Raw genomic sequence first — 20,318 nt, forward strand, 5'->3', positions numbered from 1 at the left:
CAGGGCCTGCTGGAGAGGAGGTGATCAGATTGCAGGAGCAAGAGGCAGGAGGGGAAGTGGAGCAGCCAGGTCTACCCAGAGGCAGTGAGGATGCCAGAGAGAAATAGGGAAGACGGGAGAGCTGGTCAACTGGGAATGGAGGGCCCAGGGTCTGCTGCTCCTGCTGAAAAGGAGTATGGACAAGTTGTGGGATGCAGAGCTGGTCCCTGTTCAGGACAAGAGTAGAGGGGAGGCAGCTTGTGGTCACTACAGTTCTGACTTAGGATGCTTTGGGCTACAAGTAAACTCCTTGGAGCCCCCAGGCTGGTGGGTAGGGGAAGGAGGATGAGCCAAGCACCAGTCGGTGGTGAGCCACGCAAGACACATCATCATTTCATGGGCTACAAAGCGGAGTCCATGAGAGGTCATTTGTCCATGGTCATTCATATTTATTAGACAAATATTTATTGACCACCTATTATAAGCCAGACACAGGAGACACAGCTTAGAAGGAAATGAAGGTATCTGCCTTTCTGAAGCTCACATTTTAATTGAGAGTGGGAGAAACATCAGAGTGCTGTTTATTTATTTATTTATTTTGAAGTGCTGAGGATGAGCCCAGGGCTTTGCACATGTAAGGTGCGTCTACCACCTAGATGCACTCCCATTCAGGGGTTACAATTTTAAGTTGGGTGGGTGCGGGAGTTGGGACAAGCTCCACTGAGAGCAAAAACTTGGAGGGCGGATTGAGCAGGAGGAACTCGTGCAAAGTCCCTGAGGTGGGCGAGCACACGTTTCAGGGAATAGTGAGGAGGTGGGGAGGGGGAGCGTGAGGGCTTCTGCCATCATACAGGGAACCTAAAGGACTTTGTTTTTTCCTCTGAGCTGTCGGAAAACTTATGGAAGGTTTGGGGACAATGAAGAGGGAGACTGGAGCTGGGTGCGGTGTCGTGTGCATGTAGTTTCAGCTGCTCGGGTGGCTGAGGCAGGAGGATTACTTGAACCCAGGAGTTTGGGGCTAGCCTCGGCAACACAGACCCCATCTCGAAAAGAGCAGGGAAGACTTGGAGCCTGGAACAGACCATCTAGGGGGTGAGGTGGGAGCAGGACCAAGGCAGCGGCAGGGTGAGAAGGAAGCGAGTTCTGAACGAGGCGTTTCTGCAGACGCGGAGGGGTCTCCAGGGAAAAAGCCGAGGCCAAGGGGACCCCAGCCTTGGCCTGACCTGGGATCATGACCTGCTTCCTCCCTCTGTCCCTGGCACTGGCTGACCCTTGTCAGTCTGGGTCCACCTTCTGCTGCCTCAGCCTCCCGGGCACTTCCAGACCTGAACTGGCCTGAGTCACCAGGTCCCCTCCGTGTCCGCCTATCCAGAGAGCACTTTGTGAGCACTTTCTTGTGAGCGCCTTCTCTGCACCAGCCGTGTTTGGACACTGTCCCTGCCTCAATTGTGCCCTCCCTCTGGGGCCCTGGGGTGGGGGGATAGGCTGGGGGTCCGCTGCCTTGACCTATAAATTTCCAGGGTCGTTGGACCCCGCAGTCTTCGTCTCCAGGCCTCACATAGCGCATATTTCTTGTGGTGAAGGAAGAGAAAGTCGGCAGGGAGGTACGAACTCCTCCTCAGCTGGGTGGCCTGGGGCACCAGGCTCTGCAGTTTCCAGTGTGGAGACCAGACCCAGCCTGTCCTGAGGCAGGGACGAGAGCAGGGGCCACCGAGGCAGGCCGGGCAGCAGGCCTGGCTGCCTGAGCTGGGGTCTGTCCTAACTATGGTTCTGAAGACAGGGGAGGGGACAGGGCACTCTGATGGGGTGGGAGTCACAGATGAAGCACAGGGTGGTCTGAGGCGAGAGACCCTGTGTCCCCCGCAGTGCCCGGGGTGGCAGGGCTGCCAGTCTATACCAGCGCCGCGAGGGTCTTCCATCCTGCCAACGGCCAGCACAGGCTCTGGGGGCACCGGGCCTTTGAAGACGGGAAGTGGTGATGACCAGCTTAGCTGAAGAGCAAGGGACAGGCCCTCTGGGGCGCTGACGGGAGCAGGGACGGGCCAGTTTGGGGAGGGATGTCACAGGGAACTTTTAGCTACAAAGTGGCACCCAGGCCTTGCTGGGGGTCCTTAGGGTCCCACTCTGGGCTCGGCTGTTCCTGTGGTCGAGGTGGGGGTGGGGGGAGGTGGGCAGGGGTCTGTCAGTGCCCTTCTGTGGGTGCAGGTTCCAGCACATCCCCGGAGGCTGAGGGGGCGGGTGGCCCGCAGGTGGCCAGCTGCTCGCACACCCAGGCGTCCAGCTCGCTGCGGCAGGAGGCGTCGTTCCACTTGCCCGAGCCCAGCATCATCACGCAGTCCTCACCCTGGTCCCCGTTGTTGGGCTCCCCCAGATTCCAGTTGCTGGGGGGAGAGGCTTGGGTCAGAGGATGGCAGCCCCTCCCGGCCCCTGGCAGGTCCCCCTGAGCCTGGGCCCGCCCCCCGTCGTCCTCCCTTCTTATACCGGGTTCCCCTTTCTGGGTCTGTGACTGGCCTCCCTCCCCTGTCCCTGCTCAGCCTTGCCCTGAGCCTAGGCTTGCCTTCCACTCTGGGCGGGCTTCCTCCTCGAGGCCCTGCCAGGGCGCCCCCACCTCCGCACCTGTCCCCCAAGGCCCCCTCTCACCTGTAGCCCAGGGGGCTCCCGTCCATCCAGATAAACTCCCCCTCCAAGTCCAGGTCCCGGAGGCCAATCCAGGAGCCCTTCTTGTTGGCAAGCTTGGTCAGGAAGTCCTGGGAGGCAGGACCAGGCTGGAGATGGGCCCGGTCCCTCCCGCTCACTCCAGGAGGCTGGGGTGCGATGCCCGCCCCCCACCCTGCTGCCCCAGCCTCAGCGGAGCCCAGGCCACCTGCTCCTCCGGGCTGTGGATGCTGACCAGACGCCCTTCCAGGTCGTCGCAGGTGAACCGGGCCTGGACCCAGCGCTTGGCACCCTGGCCGAAGTAGTAGCACTTCTGTCGGAAATGGAGCCACCCCTCGGGGCACGTGTTGCATGTGGAGCCTGAGATTGCACACGGAGGAGAGGCTCAGGGTGGCATGGCGGTGGGCACCATGATGGGCACGGTGGGCACGGTGGATGTCCCCTGAAGCCACTTGTGGGTCCTCCCCAGAGCCTGACAGTCTCGCAGGCTGACTTCTTCACTAGGCTCTGACTCGGCAGAGCACACACTCCAGGGCACACAGGGCACACCAGCCCACAGACCACCTCACAGCCAGAGGCACCTTGGTCCATGGCCAGAAACCCCTCAACTGCTGGCATCATCACTATACGTGAACCCGTGGTCACCAACACCGTGGCCATAACACAAGCCCAACCATCACCACCACAATCCCCGGGCACATTAATCACCACCACCTTCGTCACAGATAGGCCATTGCCGCATCACCTCATCACCAGCATCACCATGGACACCTCCAGGGTTAGCAGGGCCTTGGTCACCGTCACCCCCATCCCACGCCCTCCAAGGTCAGCAGCCCCTTCATCACCAATGTCATTGCCTCAGGCACCAACTGCCACAGCAACAGTCTCCATGGCCCACACCAGAGCAGACGCCACCTCTACCAACCTGGCCAGCCATGTCTCTGTCACCAGCACGCTGCCCTGTGCTCTGTCACTACAAACAGCTCCAGTGACAGCGGTGGCCACCATCACTGGCAGCACCCCCAGACCAGATCTCCTGGCCCCTTTCTGGGGAGCCAAGATGGCTGGCTTCCCTCTGCTTAGAGGTACATGGACGGAGAAGGGACCTCAGCGCCAGTCCCCAAGCGCCCGTGTGAGGCCAGCTTGGTCTCTTTCTCCCCTTCCCCCCCTCCCTGGGGAAGCCCTCAGAAACAGTCATGGTCCCCAGGACTCCAAGGTGGGAGCTTAAGCCTACCGTTACTGGGCTGGTTCTCTCTTGCTTTAAAGTAGACCCCCCCACACTTTTCTTTCTTCTTTTGGTGCTTGGGATCAAACCCGGGGTCTCATGCATGCTGAGCACTCGCTACACCAGGGGGCTCATCTCTAGCCCTGAACTAGACTTTTTTATAGTGTTGTGTAGGGAAGGCTCTGGAGATGGGGAGGGGGCTTGGGCTGGAAATGCAACCAGTCCCCAGCCCTCTGTGGGCACAGCATTGAATGGGAAGAGAACAACTCTAGGCCCGGAGAGAAAGCCTTAGGGCTGGACGTAGTGATGTGGGCTTGTGGCCCCAGCAACTTGGGAGGCTGAGGCAGGAGGATTGCTTGACCTGGGAGCTCAAGGTGGGCCTGGACAGTAGTAGCAAGACCCCATGTCAATTTAAAAACTAATAATAAAAAGAAAATTTCAGGAAAGGTGTCTTGGCTGTCACCACAAGGTCACCCAGAGGCAGTGCCAGAGCTGGGCTCAGATCCCCAGCGGGGGGAGTAGACCTCAAGGAGAGGTGGAAGTGGGGAGGTGGGTCGGGGGTAGCACCACCTGGAGCCCCGCATCCACCACCCTCCCCAGGGGACCACAGCGGGGTTTCTTGCTGGGATTCCCAGAGCCACGCCACACCCTGGGGCCTGGGACTTCTTCATCTGAAGCAGGGTCTTTCCTCCTCTTTACCCAGGGCGGGCAGCGGGGCCTCCCGGAGATGGAAAAGGGAAGATGGAGGGCAGGGGTGTTGGTGGGGGGCTGACAGCAGTCCAGGCACATGATCCTGGGCTCTCTGCAGCCTGCTGGCCTCCTGGTCAAGACCCCTCCCTCTCCCCGGACGGGTCAGTCTACCTGGGGGCTGCGGTGGTGGGTGAGGAGTGAATCCTGCTGATGTCTGCCCCCCACCCCACCCCGCTGAGCCCCCTGGGTGGGGAGGACAGCAGAAAAGAGAACCCAGTAGGGGCCAATCCTGGACTGATTTGACCCAGAGCTGGCTAAAGGCTTGGGAGCCCCTGAATCAGCGAGGGGCATCTCTGTCCTTCAGCTGCCCTCCTCCTCCACAAGCCTGGACCCATCGACATCCCCCGGCAAACCCTGCAGCACACACCCCTTGTGTCCCCAAGAGACACTGCTGCACAGACACACAGACACCCCACATGCACCCGCATACTCATGTGTGTCTCCAGCACAGCACAGTGACCGTGCCCCCACCGGTCCCAGACACACTCACCCTTGGACGCCAGTATCTCCATCCACAGCTTCGCCACCTCTTCCTGGAGCTTTTCCAGCGAGTCGGAGGCGGTGCGCCTCTCATTCAAGTCTTGGGGGACAGGAAGGGGGCGGTGCTCAGGGACAAGCAGCAGGCCCCTCCCCACCCCACCCCCCACCTTCCCAAGCCTCACTCTGGGACTTGCTGTCGCTCAGGTCTGCTCGGAGTCTGTCCAGGTTCCAGGAGAGCTCGGAATCTGGCGGATGTAAGAGGGCAGGGCTGGGGGACAATGCTTAGGGGCCGGAGGGTCCCCGGGCCTGGTCCCCCGTGGCTCTGGGGCTGTCGTCCCTCCCACAGTCTGCCCCAGGCCCCTGCCCCGTCTCTCACCCTGAGATTCCAGTTGCGTCTGCTGGGCCTGGAGTCTTTCCACTTTCTGCGACAGCTGAGCAGCTGGTTCAGAGAAGCGGCCCCTGAGTCCCCAGCCTCCCACATCCCCACCTGCTCCCAGCCTCTTTCTCTGGGTTCTCAGGGCTGCCTGCTCAGTCCCCAGGTGTGGCAGGTGTCACATGGGGCCCTGCCATGGTGTGTGCAGAGGCCACCCAAGCCCCCGTCCTCCCCCATCCCGAGCCCCCATCCAGAAGAGGCTCACTCTGGGACTTCTGGGCCATTTGGTCACTCTGGTATCTGTGCAGGTCCTTGGAAACCTGAGAGACTGGGGCGTGGGACAGAAGAAGTGTCCTCAGGAACTACAAAGACGGGGCCTGGACCCCCTCCTGCCCCCGAAGCGAGGGGCCCTCCTTCGCATGGTCACTAATGGTGGCTTTTCGTTTCTCGAGGGTTTTAGGGCGGAGGCGGGCATATACTCAGGGAGACGCAGCAGGAAGAGAAGGGACCTGTGGACCCTCCCCTCACCAGGGTGAAATGCAGAAGTCCCCGAGGGCTTTGCGCGTCTGCCCAGGCGCAGCCCAGGACCCACGGTGGACGAGGCCGGCAGGGCATCCTCCAAGCCCGCGGGGAGCGGGGCGTCACGGGGGCACACTGAGGCCCAGGGAGGGGCCGTCCCCAGTGTCAGTGGCAGAAGGGGGACAAGAGCAGGGTGTCCCAGCCTCCACCTCGGCCTCCCCTACCGTTCTGGGCAGCAGAGTCTTCCAGCTGTCTCAGGTTCCGCTCGGTGTCCCAGTCTGGGGAGGGGAGAAGGTGAGGACCACCAGCTGCTTCCACGCACCCCTACCCCCTGCCAGCGGGGGACGGAGGCTTGGGGTACAGCTCGAGGGAGTTGCTCAAAGGCTGGGGGACAGGGAAGTGTGTGCAGGGGGCTCCAAGGAGGGACTGGCAATTAGGGATATTGGGCTTCAAAGGGGGTGGGGCTCTCCTGGTGCTAAGAAGAGGTGCGGGGGGGGGGGATAAAGGGCCCGGGGGTGGGGCATGGGGCTGGGGGTGTCCTTACGCCACCGAAGAAGCAGGGTGAGCAGCCCAGCCCACAGCACTGCGGTCAGCATCCCCAACAGTACGAGCGGTAGCCTCGGCCTGCAGCATCGCCTCCTGGGGGGCTCCAAGAACCCTGCCCAGGGTGGGGGGTTTAGGGAGCGAGAGGGGCCCAGGAGGAGGCTGGGCCCAGCTCTGCTCATCTCCCCTTCACCCAGAGCCCCAGTATTCTGGGAACATGTCCAGAAGCCACACTGCAGCAGAGGGTCTCAGTGGACCCCCAGCTTCTCCTGCCCACTGTCTCCACATGCTGCTATGGTCCAGTGCCCCTGTTCACACTGTCCAGGGTGTTCGTCAGCCCTCCCGAGCTCTGTCTGTCCGTCTCTGCCTCTCTGAGTCTGTCCCTTCGGCTCTGCCTGTCCAGCTTGGTGCCTGCTCACACTCCAGCAGGCGGTGAGTCTGATGTGGGTCCAGGTCCTTTCCAGAGGCTGCTCCCCCATCCCTACACTTGGCCCCTCGGGATGTATCCAGATGCCTGTCACCAGCCCTGACCCCCTTCCCTGGGTCTCAGTCCTCCCCTGCATCTAGGTCCCCCAGGCTCACCCCAGCACCTGGTCCCCAAGGCTCTCCCTGATCACCCACTTTGGCCCTGCCCCTCTTCACTCTGGCTTTGAGGGCTCGTCATGCCAAATTCCACTTGACCCCGTCCGGCTCCACTGGGCCTCCGCTCCGCCGGGCACCAGCTCTGGTTGAGCGGGGTTTTGTGGAGAGGCGTTGAGTCAGCGCAGGGAGGGGCCTGGCTTCCTCCTCCCACCCACCGGGGCCTTTCTTAGAAATGTGCCCTGCTGCCGGGGGATCCCCCTCCTCCCCTGGCGGACGTAGGACAGGGACCTGCTCTTGCCAGGGTGACCCCAAGAGTCCTCCCACCTGCGTATTCGTGTCCTGCCATGGCAGTCCTGCTGGGATCTTCCTGGTGACGGGACGCTCACTGCCCGCCAAGGTCGTCCCCCCACGATACGTCACAGCTCCGCCTGGGACCTGGGTTTTAATGCAGCACTGAGCTCTGGTCATCGGCACGGGACAGAATCTGGGACCTGGGGGGACCCAGTGTCCATTTGCTGATTGTTTTGATCATGAACCTCGGGGTCAACTGGGAGATAAGCTGGTGTGTCCTCAGCCACCTGAGACCATGCTACCCTCGCCCATCACACGTGAGGCCCCGTAAACATGTGCCAGCGAGGTCTTGGCACACGACTGGACTTCAACGTTTCTTTTCTTGTCCGTAAAATGGCGATATGAGAGTGTGTGGGATTCTCTGACCCAGGCCAGCCCAACAGAAGCACCCAAATACCACCAGCTCTGACTGGGATGCTGTGCAGCCTCGACGGAGGGTTCAACCTCTCTGAGCCTCAGTTTTGTCCTTTGTAAAATGGGGATGACAGAAGCACCCAACTCAAGGGGCTGTGCCAGGATCAAGGAGATAGTGCCCTCGAGGGTCTCAGTGTGGTGCTGCCCGCAGGGGGTCTTCAGAGCCTAAATGTTTATCAAGCAGCTACTCTGTACTTCCTCCTGCTGAGAAGTGCAGGCACTCTGTCCCCCAGCGGCTCCCGGTCCTCTGACTCTAAGGCTCCACATGTGGGAGAGTGAGGCTGGGGTCACAGCTGTCCCCCTCCTGGTGCCAAGTTGCCTGCCCTCTCTGAGTCTTAGGCAGGTGGCCCTGCTGGACAGGCTCTGATTAGCTGCAGCTCAAGCAGCTCCTCACCGTCACGGGAGAAGGCCAAGTGTCCCCATCCTGGGGTAGCGGGATGTGCCTGACCAGAGCTCTGGCTTCTCCCTGGACGGGTGACTCAGTTTACCCATTTGTGCACTGGGAAGAGCCACAGAGCTGCCTCCACTCGTATGAAAGAGCCTCATAATCCGTGGGCACCTCCTCACTCCACAGGGCCCCTCTCACGGGCCCTTGGAGACGCCAAGAGGGTGTCTGCCTCACACAGTGACAGGACTGGGACTGAAACCCTGGACATTTGATCAACCACCTGGAGACACAGGCTTCTTGGAAGGGTGTCTTCTGGCAAGTGGCAGGATCCTGACACCTGGCCATATTTTTAATCTGAGAGGCCTCGTTCCTGCCTACAACCTTCCATGGCTCCCCAGCACCTCCCTGATCAGTCCCAGGGCACCCCCAAGCTCTCCTCTGCTCGGTCCAGCCTGCTGGCTGGATTTCACATCCCCAAACCTGGCGGCCCAGGCCTCCTGTTCTGTCCACATGGTTGCCCCCTTGCCCACCACCCACCTCTCTTCCCGGGCTACAACCTCCTCCTGTCACCCCTGGAGGCTCAGCTCGAGGTGTGTCTTCCAAGAGCTTGTGAAGTCCCTGACACACGCCCGGGCACACATGATCACATACCTGTGTTCAACCTCCTCACAGCCACAAACTCGCTCAGGCCTGTAGCGCGTCCCTGTCCCCTTGGTGTGCGGGTGCCAATCCGTGAGGTCGGTGTGGCCCAGAGCGGTGGCGAGAGGCTGGTGCTGCCGGGGACAGCTAGACCCACTGGTGGCTTCTATTGTCACAGACCTTATGGGCTCACCACCTGGATAACTGCAATGCACACATGGTCTTCTCTGGGGCTCCCCGCAACCGGGGAAAGTCCGGGCTATTATTATCTTCATTTCTTAGGTAAGAGAACTGAGTGAAGGCCATGCCAGCCCTCGCCCTCCAGCTCTGGGGGAGGAAGTGGTAGAGTCGAGATCAGAACCACAGGCCTGGCACCTTGGTGCCTTACACATTTGGTTTTCACAACCACCTGGGAGGTTGATAACTTTGGTTATCCATGCTGCCTATGATTAAAGGACGTGGAGCACAGAGAGGTTAAGTAACGTGCCCAGGGTCACACAGTTCATAGATGACAGAGCTGGGATTTGAACTCAGGCAGTGTGGGCAGCCCTAACCACTATACCACCCAACCTCCTACTGACACGGACCCCTTGGCCCTTCATCTAACGTGTTCTTCGTCTGTAAAACGTCCTCTGACCCTTGATGGAGGAATGGCCTTTCCCCCACCCCACCCCCATGTCTCTTGGATGGGAAGATGCCCACCTCCCCACCCCCCCACCAGGCCTGTCCAGGCTGGGCTGTCCACTGGAGCTGGACATCAGCCTCCCCACTGGCAGAGAGGCACCTAGCTGAACTGTCCTCTGGATGGTGCCCTTCAGGACAGCAGGGACCCTGCGTATGACAGGGGCTGGGGGCTGGGTGGCCGGGGAGGAGCAGGTGGGAGGACCTTGGAGGGGCAGCCTGGGCAGCGGCTGTGGGGGGGTGGCCACAGGCCAGTTTGAGGTGTGGGTGGAGGGTTGGGAGGTGCTGTGGACAGCACCTGGGCCCCTCTGGGGTGTCCAAGAAGACAGCCTGCGGTCCCCTGAGGGCCACGCAGGACGGGGGAGGAATCTTGGGAGTGAGTCCTGTCAGGCGGGGTGGGGGGACGGGATGTGGTGCCCACGCTCCTGTCCACGGGAGTCCACTCTCCCACCGGCACTTCCCAGGCTCCATGCTGGGTCCTCGTCCAGACTCCACTCAGGCAAGAGGATGCTCTGGGGCCCAGGGGACCAGGCACGCGATGGTCCTGCCCCTTCCTCTCGGGGGTATCGACCCACATCTCCCGCACACTTTGGGGGAAAACAGGAAACGGGGCGGATATGGGCCCCGGGTCTGAGGGTGTAGCTTCTCCTTTCAGGGTGGTGATCACTGAGCCTGGGGTGGGGCCTTGCTCGCCCTGCGTCCAGGCTCTGGCCTCAGCAGGAGCCAGCCTGGGGTCCAGTCTCCAGCTGGGATCCAGCCAGGCCCAGCCCTGCCCAGAACCTCCACTCCTGCTTGACCCCAGCGGGTTCCCTTTCCCAACCCTCCTCGGGGCTCTGCGTGGGGCCCAGCCCCGTCTGCCACACAGGGGTCCGGTCTGGACTGTGCACCTGGGTGGGCGGAGCCTACAGCCCTGACCCAGCCCTGTCCCAAGACAGTCCCAGGCTCCCCGAACTGCTGGACCACTCCTGGGGTTTCCAAGTGCAGGGGAGCGGGAGACCTGGGGGCAGGGGAGGGCAGTGGGCATGCCAAATCTAGGGGGGCTCCCTGGAGGAGGTCCTTCCAGCCGCGCTGCTCATTTTCCACACTTTTGATCTTGGGGCAGAGACTCCTTGCTGGGGACCATCCTGGCCCCTGCCTGCTCTGTGCCACCACTGATCACCACTGTTGAGAAACGCGATTCCTAGACGCAGAGAAAGCAGTGACACATTGTTCTGGTTCTGCTTTAACTGTGGTCAAATACGCACAACACCCTGACTGAGTGCAGAGTGCAGGGCGTTAAGCACAGTCACACTGTGCGGCTGTCCCCAGAGCTCTCAGCCTCCGAGCTGAAGCTCCCAGCCCTCCCAGCCCCTGCCACCCACCCTCCTACTCCCTCTCTGTGGCTCCTAGGGCCTCCTAGGACCTCCTGGGAGTGGATCTTGTTGTGTCCTTGGGAGGCCGACTCATCCCACTGGGCATCACGTCCCAGGCCCATGGTTGCATGAAGAAGAAGTTTGACACCACACATGTGCGGGCCGCTTTCAGGTGGTGGAGGCGGGTGGGCCTGGTGGCAGCTGGCTCTGACCCTCGCTGCTGGAGCCTGGCTTAGGAGGTGGCTTGAGTGGACGGTTCAGGGAGGAGCAGAGCTTTTGTGCCTTTAGTTTCAAATGCTTCTGCCACTGTGGGTCCCCCTAGGGAGCCCTAGCCTTCATGCCTCCCCTGGGGAGGTCCATGCAAAGCCTGAGGCCCATGGCCTCCCCAGCCCTGGATGCCTGGCTCAGCAGCCTCTGCACCCCGCCCCACAGGCTGTTCTCCAGGGGAGGGCACCGACACCCGAGTGCTGATCAGCTACCCTGTGGACCAGGGACTTAGCCTCTTGAGGGACACAGGGGGAAATTGGGAATTCTGAAGTAGGGTGAGCCCAGTGAGGTCTGCCAGGATTCGGCAGTGCAAGGAATGCGGGGTGTGGGCCCCCCAACACACAGGCACACACCAACGAGTCACAGACACCCAGCACACAGGCACCACACAGTAAAAGGACAAACGGACACAACACATTTGTACACAAGATACAGACACACAAACACAACACAATCCAACGGAACACAATAAGACCACACACACAGATATAACCCACAGACATCTACACAACACACACAAAGAGACCACACAGCACAAACACTGATACAGTAGACATACACAGTGTGTGCGCAGACGCACAGAGACAAACAGAAACACAGACACAACACAGCCAAACCACACATTCGTAAAAAAAAAACACACATGGAAGCCACCCATGGACACATGCGACATATATACAAAATACAGCCAAACTACAGACACACAACCACATGAGATACAACACAGTACAACCGCTGACACCCAGGCACACACACAACACACAGCATGAGCCCAGAGATGTAGACCCACACAATCAAACTATAGGTAGCACACTGAGCGGGATACAGACACACAACAGGACCACACACATAAACACACACACACACATATATATATATATATATATATATATATATATATATATGCACAGAAACACATAAATGAAAAGAGGGACATACAGAGACACACAACCCAGATGTGCAACATACACACCCCCGCACACCCGCACGGCAGGAGGTGGTGGAGACAGACGCAGGCAGCGCCCTCTGCTGGTCTTCTGAGCTGCTCGTGGACGGAAGCCACGCCCCCTCCCCTTGCTCTCCTCCAGCCTGCAGGCCTCGGTTTCCCCCGAGGCTCACTCCTCCTCTCCACCACCCTCAGCATCACCCTCCACCTGCTGACCCCCCACGTCACTGTCTTCAGCCCAGGTCTCTCTCCTGAGCCTCTTTGTTCATCTTTTCCTACCCTCCCCCTCCCTCCCGCTATTCACCCAGCAGGTTTCCTGCTGCAGGCTGGCGCCCCCTGGGCAGAGCAGCACGTGGACCTGTCAGTCCATCAGGGCTGCAGACCGATGTCTGATGGTGACATAGGAGCTGGCTCAGCAGGCTGGTCAGACAAAGCCCTCTGCGTGGGCCACATCTGAGCAGGGACCCCTGAGCTGTATGCAGGAACCAGCCTGTGGAGGTGGGGGAGGGGTCCCTGCAGAGGAACAGCCACCTCGAAGACCCTGGGCCCTGGGGCCTGGTGCTGGAGGACCACCAAGGAGTAGCTGCAGCAGAGTGAGCCCGGACGCAGTCCTCGCCCCAGGCTGAGCACAGCGCTGCCCCTCACCACCGCTGGTCACCCGCCAGAGGCTGCAAGTCACCTGCCTCCTTCCTGCTCCTACCTCCACATGCACCATCTTTTGACGGCCCATCTCTTCTCTTGAATGCCCCCAACACCAGCCATCTTCCTTTGTCCCAGACAATGGCAGCAAGACCCTCCATGGTCTTCCTGAGGCCCCTCAGCCCATTCCCTGCACCACAGCCGTCGGACCACGTCTCCCTCCTGTGGGTCACCTTCTGGCTCCCTTCTACTCTGGTCCTAAAGTCCCAGCTCCCTGCAGCCTGGTGTTCAAGGTCGGCACTTGGGCCTCTCCAGCTACATACACCTACCCCACTCCCTCCAAGACTCTCCAAGTGCCTGAACTTTCCAGAGCTCTTGGTACCTCCAGGTCATTGCGTAGGCCATTGTCCCCCACCTGGAGGGCCAGTTGCAGAAAAGCTGCCTTGATCATGGAGGCTGAGCCCCCATGGTCCTCTAAATCCCCTTCTCCAGCCCTGAGCTGTGTACTCTTCCCAGAAGGGCCAGGGCGGTGGCCCCAAGACCCAGTCACACCCCCCCATCAAGTGCTTCCCTACCCTGACCCCTGAGAACAGATCAACAGGAAGAGGGATGGGCAGTGGGATGAGCTCTGTGGCCTTCCTGGAGGCCCAGGTCTGGAGCCAGAGCCTGTTTGTGTGATGTTGGGGGCAGGGTCTGGAGAGGCTGGAAAGGCTGGTATTTGTGGGAGGGAGTTCCCAGGAGGGGACACAGGTGGACTTGTCCACACCCTCCCCTCTGCAGGGCTCCCCAGAGCTCAGGAGGGAGTCCCGCAGACCCTCCTTCCTGCCTCCCTCAGGCTCCTAGACACCCCACGGAGGAGGAGGCTGGGCAGGCCCAGCTGGGACTTCTGAGGGTGGCCCTGGGCTAGACTGGGAGGTTAGGGGATTTCTCTCTGAGAATTCCTGAGTTCCCTGAGAGTTGGGGACTCTCAACCTTCAGAGACCCAGAAATCCTGGACTTCAAGCTCTACTCTGAGGCCCTCCACTCCCTGGAGACCAGGAAACCAGGCCTCTGCTCCCAGTCCTCACAGACCAGCCCGCGACCCGAGTCAGAACCCTTGACCTCACCCTCAGAGATCCAGAGATCCCCCACTCTTTAGGGGTCCGGGAGGCCTGGACCCCACTCCAACCCCCAGGGACCCAGGCCCCCAGCTCCTGATGGAGTCAGGAATCTGGGACCCTAATCTGATCCTCAGGGGCCCAGGCTCAGTCCCTTAGGCACCCAGGAAGCCAGGACCCCAGACCCTTCCCTCAGGGACCCAGGACTCCAACTTCTTAGGGACTTTGGAGGAGGTCTGTGTGTTTTTCTTCTCCACTCCTGCTCCCAGGCCCCCTGGGTCTGGCAGGCAGTGGGGTGGCTGTCTTCTGCTGGACCCACACCTGGTCATTGCCCCTCACAGGGGACCCTGCTGTGGACAAGTGCAGTCATGAGGTCCCAGCTCCGCCCCTGTATCTTCTCCCGGCTGCAGGGTGATTGCTTCTTTTCTGGGACCCAGTTTCCTCGTCTGTGGGGTGGGAGTAGGGCAATTCCCTCACATTCGTGTGTGCTCGAAGCCCTCAGCATGGTCTGGGTTCCAGGAGCCTCAGAAAATAACAACATGTTTTTGCAGCGTTTCTGGAAACCCATCTCCCAGGATCGACCAGCCCTCTACCCAGAGGCTCTTAGCAAAAAACTCCGAAATCCCTGCAGGCCATGAGGACCCACAGGGTGGGCATCCTCCTTGGCCCACTCACCCCGTTTGCTCCCTCAACCTGCACCAGCCGGGAGACCAACACGATCGTTCCTTCCCACTGCTGATGGAGTAGATGGTCCTTCCTCTCCCTCCAAGTCTCTGCCCTCTGCAGGACATGACCCTGGCTGACATGCCCCTTGGCCCTGACCTCACCGCTGTGAGGTTTCGGTGCCCTTTCAGGTGTGTGCACATGTCTGGTTTGCTTCTTTATCATCCCCCACCAAGACAGGAGCTCCAGGAGGGCAGGGTGGTCTCTCTGGTCACCGCTGTGTCCCCAGCCCCAGGCTCAGGGCCTGGCACGTAGTTAACACATGGGCATCACACCTGTGTGAAATTCCCATGGCACTGGAGGAAGCGACTACACGTCCAGTGGCCTACACACTGAGGTAGGATCTGCCAGGTCTAGAGGTTAAAAGCCCAAGATGGCTCTCCCCAGGCTACAGTCCAGATGAGGGCAGGGCCGGTCCCTTCTGGAGGGGCTGGGGGAGAATTAGCGGTGCCTGCCTCCTCTTCCTCCAGCTCCAGAGCCAGACGCGCAGCATCTTCCGGTCTTGCTTTGACTCTGGCCCTCCTGGGATAACCCAGGATCACCTCTGTTATGATTTAGGCACGAGGTGTCACCCCAAAGCTCATGTGTGAGACAATACCAGAAAATTCCGTGGCAAAATGACTGGGCTATGGGAGCCTCACCTGATGGTGCATTGATCCACCGACAGGGATGAGCAGGGTGGCCACTGTAGGCAGGCTGTGGCTGGAGGAGGTGGGTCATTGGGGACATGCCTTTGGGGCATAAATTTTGCACCCCGTGAGGATCTCTCTCTCTGCTTCCTGATGGTCATGTCCTGAGCCGCTGTCTTCCTCCTCACCCTTCCTCCATGATGTTCTGCCCCACCTAGGCACAGAGCAGTGCAGTTGGCCGTCTACGGACTGAGACTTCTGAGAAGCCCCAAATAAACTTTTCCTCCTCTAAAATTGTTCTTGTCAGGTCTTTTGACCACAGCAGCAAAGAAGCTGACTAAAACAGTCTCCCGCCCTCAGGGTCCTTCCCTTAATCCCATCTGCACAGTTTCTTTTGCCATATGAAGTCACATCTTCATGGATTCTGGGCATTAGGGTGTGGACATCTTGATCCATGTATCCATTGATCAGGGGCTAATTTAGCTGACCATGATACATTAGGTAGATACTGGCTTTACCTTCCCCCTGGAGATGCAAAAATTGAGGCTCAGAGAAGCAAAGCCACGAGCCCGAGTCCACACAGCAAGGTCGTGGCCCGCGCTGGTTTCAAGCTCTGGGCTTTCTTTCCGCCTGCCAGATCCATCCATTTGAGCCACCTGTGTCCAAGCGAGAGCCCTGGCCTTCCCAGGGGGTGGGGATTGAGCCCCATGTGGACAGGCTGCCAGGGGCTGGAAGAGAGTGTGGCCTGCTGCTGCTTTGGAAGGCCCCGGTCTGTACCCCTGATGCCTCCGCCTTCCTGGGAAGAAGCCCTCGGGAGCTGAGGGGGTTTCCTGGGCTCTGGAGGGGAGAGGTGGGAGACCAGGGAGGTCATCTCCAGGCTGCTTCCTTGGAAGGTGGCAACTGGGGTTATGGTGGGGCCAGAGCAACCAGGGAACCCCGACTGGGATCCAAGCTCCCCGTGACTTGCTGATTTAGCCCCAGACGGGGTGGTCATGCAGTGCAGCCGCCCCACAGTGGGGCCACCCACTACCCTCCCTGCCCCCACACTCTGCTTCCCAGCACAAGCACCCTGGGCCTTTCCAAGGCACACCCTGCTTCCCTTTTGCATCCTCTACCCCCTCCCCCCCAGGCCAGAAATGCAGCGAAAGGAGTTTTCCTTCTCTAGAATTTTCCATCTCTAATCCACCGCACGGGCACATCACTTCCATTCAACCTCATCACTCCCTCCTTTCCTGGCCAGACAGCAAACCCCAGGAGGGCAACCATCACCACCCGGACCCCATATTTCATTAGGATGACTTTCTTTTTTTTTTTTTTTAAAGAGAGAGAGAGAGAGAGAGAGAGAGAGAGAGAGAGAGAGAGAATTTTTAATATTTTATTTTATTTTATTTTTTTAGTTCTCGGCAGACACAACATCTTTGTTGGTATGTGGTGCTGAGGATCGAACCCGGGCCGCACGCATGCCAGGCGAGCGCGCTACCACTTGAGCCACATCCCCAGCCCAGGATGACTTTCAAGCATTCAGAAAAGTTGAATTTTGGAATGAACCACTCATCCCTAGAGTCTCCAAGGAACATCCTCGGCACCACCATTCCATTTGACCCAGCTCTCTTACTCCTTGGTCTATACCCAAAGGACTTAAAAACAGCACACTACAGGGACACAGCCACATCAATGTCTACAGCAGCTCAAATTCACAGTAGCTAAACTGCAGAACCAACCTAAATGCCCTTCAGTAGCTGAATGGATAAAGACAATGTGGTATACATACACGATGGAATATTCTTCAGCATCAAAGAGAATAAAATCGGGGCCGGGGTTGTGGCTTAGTAGAGTGCTTGCCTAGCATACATGAGGCACTGGGTTCAATCCCCGGCACCACATAAAAATAAATAAATAAAGTAAAGGTATCGTGTCCATCGAGAGAGAGAGAGAGAGAGAGAGAGAGAGAGAGAGAGAGAGAAATCATGGTATTTGCAGTGCAGATAAATGGATGGAGTTGGAGAATATAATGCTAAGTGAAGTTAAGCCAATCCCAAAACACCAAATGCCAAATGTTTTCTCTGATTTAAGGAGGCTGATTCATAATGTGGTGTGGGGGGGTGCTGCATGGGAGAGCTAGAGGAACTCTAGATAGGGCAAAGGGGAGGGGCCGGAAGGGAGGGGAATGGGGTAGGAAAGTCAATGGAATGAGATGGATATTATTACCCTAAGTGCACAAATGGTGCGACTCTACTTTATGTACAACCAGAGAAATAAAACAATTGTGCTGTATATGTGTAATGTGAATTGTGATGCATTCTGCTGTCATATATAACAAATTAAAATTAAAAAAAGAAAGAAAATTGCTGAGAGTAGATTTTAGGTGTTTTCACCATGAAAAAATGACACATAACTGAGTGCAGGGGCCCATGTCTGTCATCCTAGCTACTTGGGAGGCTGAGGCAGGAGGAATCTCAAGTCAAAGGCCAGACTCAGCATCTTAGTGAGATCCTGTCTCAAAATAAAAATAAAAAGGCTGGGGATGCGGCTCAGTGGTAGAGCACTTGCCTAGCATGTACAAGGTCCTGAGTCCAATCTCCAGTACAGAAAGAAAAAAATTAACCATATATGTGAGGTGATGCATATGTTAATAGCTTATTTTAGCCAGTTCTCTATGTATATGTATCAAAAATCACATCATATGCCATGCATATACAGTCAGCCCTTCGCATCTGTGGATTCAACCAACTCAGGTGGAAAATACTAGAAAAACAATCTGCATTGAATATGCATGCAGTTTTTCTTCTCATTTTTCCCTAAGCAACTCAGTATAACAACTTTGCATTTACGTAGCACTCTAGGCCAACTCGCGATGATTTAGCCAGAGGTGCAGAGGCCCTCTACAAATGCTATGCCTCTGTGTGTGAAGGGCTTGGGCATCCACGGGTTCTGGTACTGTGTCAGGGGGAAAGGTTCTGGGACCAATTCCCCACAAATTCCAAGGGATGACTATTACTTTTTCTATCGTTTATGTATCTTTATTTGCCAGATAAAAACATAAATTTAAAAGTCACCTAGAATGAAATGCATGAATCCCAAGCATGCTTTCTGCAGGTTTTGAAGAGTGTGTTCACCGATATGCTCCCAAATCATCAGCAAACAGAACATCGCCCCAGAAAGTTCCTCCAGAGCCCTGCTAAGGTGACCTCTACCTCTGCTCCCAGGCAACCGTTCCTCTCCCACCCTAGCGCAGTATGGCCTCCTCTAGGACTCCCTGCGAGGGGCCCCATCAGGCCTTCGCTGTTCCTTGGAAGCCCGTGGGCCCCCAGCCTGAGGTTCTCTGGTTCCTCCTGGCCGAGTGACCCTGACCTGGAACTCCAGGGCCTGGCGTGGAATCCGCGCCGCAGAGACCTCCGCAGGTGAGAAGGGGATGGCACGAATGTGTCAGCCCCAAAGGGAAGTCGAGGACACCACGTGTGGGAACCTCGAGCGCCTTAAGCCACAACGAGAGTGGCCACCTGGGGAGAAAATAGCGGTTCTCCTGGTCCAGAGGCAGCTCTCCCCAGAGCGTGTCCCAGGGCTCTGGGATTTCACAGTGGAGGCTCGCCCGCAGGCACGCCCCCCAGGGCTCGCCCCCGCCCATTGGTCAACAAGGGTAAGTGCTGGGCGCTGATTGGTTCTTGGTCACTCACGTTATACATTCCAGGTAAGAACTGCCAAGAGGGAGGGGGTGATCCTCAAGGTGTTAGGGAGGCAGAAACCTGCTGTAGGTCAGAACGACCTAGGTCCTGGGTGACTTCTGTCTCATGCCTCGTGTTCCCCCGCCCCCCCCCCCCCAGCTAAAGAATTTTGTGGCATTTAAAATCCTTTCTCAAATGAAGCTGCCCCTTGGGTCCGAGAGACCTGCGCCCTGATCCTCACTACGCTGGCAGCCTCCTCCTTCTTCAGCGAGGGCGCCTGTCCTTTCCCGTCCATCTACTGTCCATCCAGAAGCCCCTTCTTGGGGATCAGGCACCAATCTTTCTCTTCATCTCTATCCGGAGACTCCTGCTATCTTCCCTAGGGTGTAATTCCAAATGTCAGAGACCCTCGAGACCCTGCTCTCTGTACTGTGCAAACCCGAGTAATCAAGAACTGCTGCTTCCTGCCGTCCTCCACTATCTGCCTCCCCTTCTGGCCTCCCTTCCTCCCCTCCATCTGGGCTCTGGAACTGCTGCAGTTTCCCTGGGGCCAAAACCCCTTCCCTGTGCAACTGGAACCTCTGGACCTTGCTGGTGAGAGTAACCTCTCTGGGAAGCTAAGTGTGCATCTAACATCACTCCTAGGTGTTTATCCCAAAGAAGTGAAAACCTACAAATGCACATGGTGTGGCCAGAATGTGTCCCTCCAAAGTCCATGTGTTGGAAACTTAATCCCTAAATTCCCCTGTGCATGGAATTTGGAGAATCACCCTTTGGGAGGTGACTAGGGTTCAATGAGGTGATAAGGTTGGGGCCGCCATGATGGCCCCAACCAGTGACTTTATCACAAGAGGAAGAGAGACCAGAGGGGGCACACTAGCTCTGTCTCGCCATGTTATACTATTGACCGTCGGTTGGACGATGTTCCCAGGGGCTCATCTGTTGGAAGCTTGGTCCCTAGTGAGGTGACCCTAAGAAATAGTGGAACTTGTAGGAGGTGGGGCCTAGTGGGAAGTCATTAGGTGTTTGGGGGCATTTCCTTGGAAGGGATTAAGTTAATTCTGCTGAGATCCTGGTGAGATACTGGTTCTCGAGAGAGACTTGTCACAAAAGAACAAGACTAGCCCCTCTCCTCTCTCTGGCTTTCTGTCATGCCATGATGTAATGCAGCCACAGGGCCCTAACCAGAGCAGATACATGGCTGTTTGGACTTTAGCCTCCAAACTGTGAGCTAAACAAATCTCCTTTCTTTATAAAATACCAAGCCTCCGGTATTTTGTTTCAGCAATGAAAGAGATGAATACCTCAGCAAGAAGGCCTTCACTAAATGCTGTCACCATGCTCTCAGACTTTCCAGCCTCCAGAACCATGAGTCAAAAAAACTTCTATTCTTTATAAATTACCCAGTCTTGGGTGTTTTTTTT

At 57.8% G+C, this 20,318-nt stretch overlaps 1 protein-coding gene across 1 annotated transcript; it reads right to left on the bottom strand.

Annotated features, from left to right (window-relative positions):
• Nucleotides 1–559: 559 nt before the first annotated feature.
• Nucleotides 560–7,245, bottom strand: FCER2 (Fc epsilon receptor II). Its single transcript, XM_081283130.1, has 10 exons — nucleotides 7,146–7,245; nucleotides 6,526–6,639; nucleotides 6,206–6,259; nucleotides 5,728–5,790; nucleotides 5,466–5,528; nucleotides 5,272–5,334; nucleotides 5,100–5,189; nucleotides 2,843–2,994; nucleotides 2,620–2,726; nucleotides 560–2,360 (listed from the first exon to the last, which is right to left on the bottom strand). The coding sequence occupies exons 1-10, from the start codon at nucleotides 7,186–7,188 to the stop codon at nucleotides 2,162–2,164; spliced, it is 948 nt and encodes a 315-aa protein (XP_081139256.1). The 5' UTR covers nucleotides 7,189–7,245; the 3' UTR covers nucleotides 560–2,161.
• Between the last annotated feature and the right edge of the window lie 13,073 nt (nucleotides 7,246–20,318).

Source organism: Spermophilus citellus (genome assembly GCF_964194105.1).
Source record: "Spermophilus citellus genome assembly, chromosome: 3".
Lineage (NCBI taxonomy): Eukaryota > Metazoa > Chordata > Mammalia > Rodentia > Sciuridae > Spermophilus > Spermophilus citellus.